Genomic DNA, 7500 nt, shown 5'->3' on the forward strand with positions numbered 1-7500 from the left:
CTCCTTCACCTTCGTTGGCGGAGGTAAAAAAAAACCCACCAAAAATAGCACTTTTCGTGTTCTGCCACAAGGAAATCTGAAACTTCAAGCCAAACTGTAAATCTCATGAGGTTGAAAGGTTTTTTATCCCCCGCCGCGTGGCGGAAGGGGGATATTGTTAAAATCCAGGAGTACCCGAGGTTCAATTTGAAGGTATCTAGTATGCACTCTTCTACACGACTGATGTGTTTTAATTTGACATGTTAAATATTGCTGTGGCCGGGGGTCTTGGTGAGAAGACCATTTGGGGGGGGGGGGGGAGTTCGGAGTCTCGAACTCCCCGGAATCGCAGGCCGTCGCACAAGGATAACTCCGTGATGCAGCGGGTCGCTAACCGACCATGAACGCCAATAAGTCAACCACGTGACTTAGGGTCCTCCGTCTAAATCGGTTACCTAATTATAATCACATGACCTAATTACCGGGGGTACACCTTGTCCGAACCAGGTTACCTTACTGGGTCAGATGTAGCCGAGCAACACTGCCAAGGAAGGACGTACTGGCTGAAAGAACTGATTGTTGGGAATATTGTCCTGGCTAGATTACGATACGGACCATGTTGGATCAATAAAATAAAAGACAAAAACGAGCTGGGAACATTTCTACACGAACATTTATTAACAGGCAGGGGAGGAAAGATATGTGGCACAGTAAAGATAGTTTATTGTTGTGTGTAAGCTGGGATAGCAATAAATGCGTGGTGCGACAACAAAACAAGCATTTTGCTAAAGCAGGCAGAGTAGACCGACACTGATATATCTTCTGCAATCTGAACTTAAGCGAGGATAGGTGCCATGATAAACACACACACACACACACACACACACACACACACACACTCACCCCCACACACCCGCTCACACACACACACACACACACCCTCACACACACACACACACACACCCACACACACACACACACTCACACACACACACACACACACACACACACACACACACACACACACACACACACACACACCGATGAAGAGTAGATAATGAGCAAAAAGGAGAGGAGATGACGCTAACGGTCTCATAATACCTTTCACGATTGACCGATCGCTCCACACAGTACGTTTTGCGGGGATGCTCCGCTGAACGATCCCTCCTTGATAGTTGGTGCATCGTCTCCTGCTTGGCTATGGTGTGGGAAAGCATCTGTGCTGATCCAGAGAATGGGTGCGACCGTCAGACATGAGGGAGGGACTTTAGATGGAGCCAATGGTGAGTGGGTTGAGGAGGCGGAGTCGAGAGTGAGTGGGCGGAGGAGCAGCAGTAGGCGGAGTCAGGCGGGTGGGTGGAGCCAGCGACGACTGTGAAGAGGGAGACGGCGTGAAGCAGGCGCACTCAGAGATCGATCCAAAGCCAGGAAAGGAAGATGAGGACGACCACGACTACTACAACGACGACTCTGACTGGACAGCTTCGCGATCCTCCTTTATGGACCCTGCGGTGCAGGGCTGGGCGCCGCCCCGAAGCGATTTGTCGTCACCGAATCGGGCGTTCCCATTGGGCCCCGGCCAGCACACGGCCCAGCCGCTATGGCCAGAAGTGGCCTTACTTTACATCCGGCAAGACATGTCCAAGCTGCGGAATGGTCTCTCTCCGATCCCCGCGATATGAATCGCCTTGCACCGAACTCCCGGGACGTGCTCCGGCGACCAGCCGAGGGCTGCGCCGGTCCCGCTTACCCACTCGGGCACCCCCGGCGCGTTGCAGTTGGCGCTGATAAATGCGCCTGCTTCGTCCGCATGTCATGCGACCTGAGCGATCCGGGCCATATAGCATGCCTCTGCTTGGTGGCAGCTGTATCGAGGCGGAGGTGCGGGAGGATGTCTGCCATCCGCGGGAGACATCTGGCTGTGGTGGTGAGCGAAGACTGACGGTAATACGCCATTGTGAAGCAGCGTGCAGACCCAAACAAAGATGTACGCCATGCGCGTCCCGTACAATGTGATGGTAAGGTGCCATTGCAATTGGCGCACAGACCCGAATGAAGATGTGTGCTATTCGTGCCCCGTTCTGTGGGATGATAAAATGCCATTGTAAGCAGCGCGCAGACCCGAATGAAGAGGTGCACTATTCGGGGCTGCGTGCGGGTCTGCCATTGAGCATGTGTTTATCCCCGTGGTGATCTTCACAGGCCGTTGTTTGCATGGTGCCGGCCCTGATCTGTGTCATGGATTGAAGGAAAGGATTGGAGTTGTTTTTTAGATGCAGAAATGGGTTGAAAAGAACGCGCCGCATGCGTCCTGTACAGTGTTGGCGTTTATTGTTTGCTTCTACTATTCCCTTGAACACCGCATCCTCGCAGCGGCGCCATCGTGTGGTTGAGGCTTCTTCTGGCCTCCTGAACAGTGGGTGGAGGTTATCGCTGTGCTGCACGCGTTCCGTGGAGGTTGTCACTGTGGTTTTTATAGGCGGCCGTCTGATTGCCGTGTCGTGCCTGCTTAGTTTTATTTCAGGAATAAGAGGAAAAGAGATGGAATGAAGATAGAGATATAATCAGACCAAACTATGAGATCCACACAATGCACTTTGTCCCGTTTGACCCATTAGACATGAGGGAAAGGTCCAACTGGACGTATATTAATGAAATAACTGTCTGGGGACCACTGTATGATGGATGCCATTGCCTTGGAGGGATGCGGTTTCCAAAACCGCAACAATATGAATGTGTTTAAAAAAAATTAATAGAAATACAAGTCAAAAAAATTGTGTTGAATCTAAATACAAATTTGTCACGTGGACAGCCCTCACTCAAAAGCCCTCCCAGAATTGCAAACGTTTTTTTGACGAGAACCGCACATGCTGGAATTTAATGATCTATGATTTATCTTAAATTGACGCGTGAGCAAATGTCGTTCGTTTTTTGTGCATGTTCTCACACACCAGTTTAAAATCAGGATCATTACTAATTTAGCCTTTCAGAGATCCAATGAAACCCAAACATCAGCATGGCAACAAGAGGCACATGGTCTCTTATGAAATAATAAAATTGTACAAGGCACAAGGACATGGAACGTAAATCCAGACAAGAACAGAAAGGAAACCCTAACTTGTTAAATAAACAAACCCTCAGCTATGATGCCACACACGCACACACGCACACACGCACACACACACGTTCCTTTGTTGCTGTACTTTTTCTATGTTTTCTCCCTCCAACCCCACCCCACCTCTTGACCCTTCATCACTTGTACTTTCTCTGTTTTCTTCCCCCATCCTTCATATTCCTAATTTCTAGCCTCAGACCCTGCACTGCCTGCAGTGCCATGGTCCCATATGCTTGCGCTGCATTGCCCCAACTGGTCGCCATGCTGGGCATCAGTTCGACACGCCGGCTGGGGCTCGTGAGCATGAGCGACTTAGCCTGGTTAGCCTGGCTGAAGCCCTTCGGAATGGTCCACGTTGGAAAGCTGTTGAACCACGACGTGCACGCATGAATGCTGAGAACTCTCTGGTGACCCGAGCACTGGACGAGGTTGAGCATCAGGTTGCGGCTGAGTTCAGAGCCCTCGGCAGGGAGTTGGAGTTAGTACTTCATCATTTTGGTTGTATTTCATTTACTTTTAACTTGCAAGAACAAGTATAGCCATTATTGTGGTCTGTCTCTCATCCCTCTGTTCCTTCCTATGTCCTTCATCCTTAAATACTTTACTTATCTGTCCATTCGTTTGGTATAGCTGCACTTATTTTGATTAAATTTGTTTTGGTTTTATTGTGTTACGTTGGCCTGGTGTTGGCACAGTGGTTAGGGCAGCGGCTTGGGATCCAAATGGTCCTGAGTTCAAGCCCCGTTGGGCCACTGAATTAATACACCAGGGGGTTGACTCAGACTGTCATCCTTCCGAGGTTGGCGAAGTGAGTACCAGTGTACTGGGCTGGTGTATACCCCGGTTAGAATAGGTGTACCATATCCCTGTGTCGTAAGAGGCGACCAGGGTTGCGTCAGGAAGGGCATCCGGCGTAAAACCTGTGCCAAATCATTATGCCGATCATGATGGATGATCCGCTGTGGCGACCCCGAACGGGAGCAGCCGAAAGAGGAAGAAGAGTTTTATTGTGTTACGTTTTGTAATGTGATTCTTTGCTTGAACAACGATGAGTAGGACAGGTTTATGCCGAACAAAGCCCATCAGTGTTATCTCCCATACCATTGATGTGTACAGGGCACTTGGGGAGGAAATTGCAGCCTTGTATACACACATGCACACTGAGGTTGCTGCTGCATACAGCGCAGACACGGCTGAATTGAATTCACTGCTGATGCAGCGTGAGCGCATGCTTCGGCGATACGAGGATTTCCAGGTACTCTGGACAACATTTTTCAATGTCGAACATTTCATTTACAGTTTTGCTGCCTCAAAAAATACTACATTTCATAAACCATGAGCACGTGCCCTGTTCTCTGTTCACATTCCTGCTACAACTTGTGCCTTGATAGAGCACTTGTTTCAACATGAATGATCAATGATCATGCATTTCTAGTTGTGATACATCCTCAATTGGACATTCTGAGTAAGCTTGGAGACAAACTTAAACAAGATAAGTTTGTGATGTACATGTGTTATGATAAAGTCAACTTCAGACAAACAGCAAGTATAAAACATATAATGACATATTAGAGGTCTCAATACAACTCACCCTTGGAAATGTAGCATTATACAATGTTGCGTTCCTGATTCTTTCATGAGCCTTTCTTCTTATTTTATAAACTGTGTTTAATTTAACCTCCACTGTTCCTTCAATAACCCCCCTCTCCCCCCCCCCTAACCACAGTCCCAGCCTGACACATCAGTTTACCTCCGCAGTGTCGGTACTATGCGAGCCGAAATGGAAAGCCTCGCACGAACTGCCCTGCCTCCTGTCATTGTGGCTCAGATTCCAGCCGCCGCGCATGCTCGGCGGTTATCTCAATGGGCGACTCGTGCCCGGAATCTCCTATCGGAAGCTCCCCTTCCCCCGAGATCTTTCACCCGACGCAAGGTGCTCGGCCCTTACCCAAGCCAAAGTCATTTAGGCCGGCTGCAACTGGTGGCTCAAGCTTTGGCTTACACCAGTGTAGCATCAACCTTGGCCGTCATTGTCTTGGCCTTAGCTGGAGGTAATTATGCGACTGTGTGGTGGATCGCTCTGTTCATTGCTAGTGGTGCAGCTCTGGGCCTCACAAGTCTTTGGTCTTGGACCCAAGGATCATTAAGGAGCTCAGGAACCCAGGCTAGTCTGTTGTCTTTTTGTTTGGAAGGGCCTTCCATCCTGCCTGAGATAAAGGAAAGGTCTGTATGGCTTGCCAGAGCTGTCATAATGAAAATCCGCCAGGAAACTGATACAGCTCTCGGATGGTTCAAACACCTGTGTGAAAGCTGGGGTTCATATAGGTGATTGCATTTCCACAATATGACCTGGTTTTCATATCTGCACACAATGTGTCAATGGGTAAGGATAGCCGATCATATTTGAACAATAAGCCACGTTGTCATGGGGAAGCTTAAAGATTGTGAGATTGAAACAAATCTTTCTGTTATAGCCATGGTGAACCAGTTGCACCAGTGATAGTATTTTTTGTTGTTCTGTAGTACGTTTCAAAATCTATCCAAATTGCAGTAATAATCTGTAAATGTATCTTTATTTGTGCATTTTATTTCCTGTTTAACTATTTCCAGTTCACCCTCATCTCTCTCTTCTTTTTTTGTCTCCTTTAAGCACTGACTCTTTCGAGACAATGGAACACAAATCAAAACAAAATTTCATATACTCCAAGGAAAGAGTTGTTTGGATTGACAAGTTCATCCTTTTTTATTATTATTTTAATTTTTTTTTATTCGTAGGCAGGACTTTGGATCGAATGGACGTGAAAACTGGGTGTTCCGTATGCGAGCATTAGTTGGTGAATGTTAAATATCCCATGCTGTCTTTCGCAAAGACTAGTGGGGTTATTGCTGGCACCCTGAACAAATTGCAAATTCTTGCCAGCTTCATTTTAACGTCGGACTTGGCCAATCGGTTTGTGAAAGTCTTGGGCCAACATCGTTCTCTGGCTGTGACCCCACAAGGTGATGTGAATAATTGGGTAGTCGTGATGGTCTCGTGATGATTGCTGAAGTTTCCAATTTGATCAGAACAAAATGCCCTTGCTGATGTCTGTTGCAAAGCTCGGACCATCGCATTTCTTTTGACGGCTATAAATTGCTCTTCAATCCCTGAATGAACACTTAACTTTACTAGACCAAAGTGCTGCATGCTTTGCAAGCTCACCCTTACAATGCACTATTAAAGATTGATTATTTGGCTCTTTTACAATTTGTATGAGCAACTAGTTATACATTTGCAATAAATGCAAGTATTGTAAAGTCTCACTGTGTTGCGAAGATGTTGCTTTTGGTGTCTTTACAGATGAAATTGACTCGCGTGCCCCCCCCTTTCTTTTTGATGTTTTTTTTAATTATCAATAAAATGCTTTCTGTTGCTTTCTTTGTGCTGAATTAGTCATCTCACCTGCAAGCTTATAGTCCACTCAAAGAACCACCTGTTGCGTATTTATTTCAGAAAAGTTTGTTTTCAGTGTTGAGTTGTGCGTCCTCTGAGCAGTGCTATCGGGATGATGAAATTGATCCAAATCCTAAATGCCGTACAGGTCGGACCCATTTAACGTTTCGCTTTCACGTCATTGATCAAATAGGGAATAATGATTTGCTACAAGTCTCAATGTTGCGACGGTCGTTTTTTAAAATATTTTTTGTCTTTTCTTTTTTTGTCACACGCCAAGCAAACTACTTCAAGTCATGGTGTAAACGGTTTCACCATGCAGTTTCTTTCTGTTGAAACCATCACCACAACAAATATTAACAAAACAAATGTTAGAGGGTTTTTTTTTTCAGCTTATTGATGAAGCTGTGGTTATTTTCAGCAAGGGTCACACTTTTCAAGTTGCTCAGCTGCTGACTGATGCCATCAATGGAGAGAAAGACCTTTATCAGAAGAAGAAAGTCAGTCCAAGTTTTTGGATATGTAAATTTTTCAAGGTCGAACCGAAGCAGGAGAAGCCACAAGTGTGTATACGTCCAGTTTCATCCAGGGATGAAGAGGCCGATGAACCCGTCTCTTCGTCCCTCTAAACCCACCACACGAGAAGCAAGTTTCATAACCATATGCGGTGAGTACATGTTATTTATATTATTCTATATTCAAAATAACATTGAAATATGTACATGAATATCAACTTGTTTTAATATTCCCGAGTTAGGTCCCGATTAACTTTATTAGCCTTGAAACGGTGGCCTGCCAAAGTATTCACCCCTACCACTAATGCCACATTTTAGGTGAATTATGTATAAAAAATTTCCAAACTGAAGAGATCAAATTTAAACACTGTTATCGTTGAAGGAGGTTACATGTCAGGAATACCTGCAAAAAACATGTACAAATCAAAATTCATTCATTGCAAAGTAGTCAGTACTTG

At 46.0% G+C, this 7500-nt stretch overlaps 1 protein-coding gene across 3 annotated transcripts in view; it reads left to right on the top strand.

Annotated features, from left to right (window-relative positions):
* LOC147017882 (E3 ubiquitin-protein ligase TRIM13-like) overlaps positions 1-6507 on the top strand; it is a 75899-nt gene extending 69392 nt beyond the window's left edge. For all 3 annotated transcript variants that reach the window (XM_085896966.1, XM_085896965.1, XM_085896964.1), the window contains 3 exons: positions 3286-3572; positions 4211-4349; positions 4821-6507. In XM_085896966.1, coding sequence (XP_085753092.1) covers positions 3286-3572; positions 4211-4349; positions 4821-5423 — 1029 coding nt within the window. In that variant the 3' untranslated portion in view covers positions 5424-6507. The remainder of the gene's footprint in view (positions 1-3285; positions 3573-4210; positions 4350-4820) is intronic.
* Positions 6508-7500: the final 993 nt, after the last annotated feature.

This window comes from Eptatretus burgeri, chromosome 10 (genome assembly GCF_056783735.1).
Source record: "Eptatretus burgeri isolate ZD-2024b chromosome 10, Ebu_testis_v1, whole genome shotgun sequence".
Lineage (NCBI taxonomy): Eukaryota > Metazoa > Chordata > Myxini > Myxiniformes > Myxinidae > Eptatretus > Eptatretus burgeri.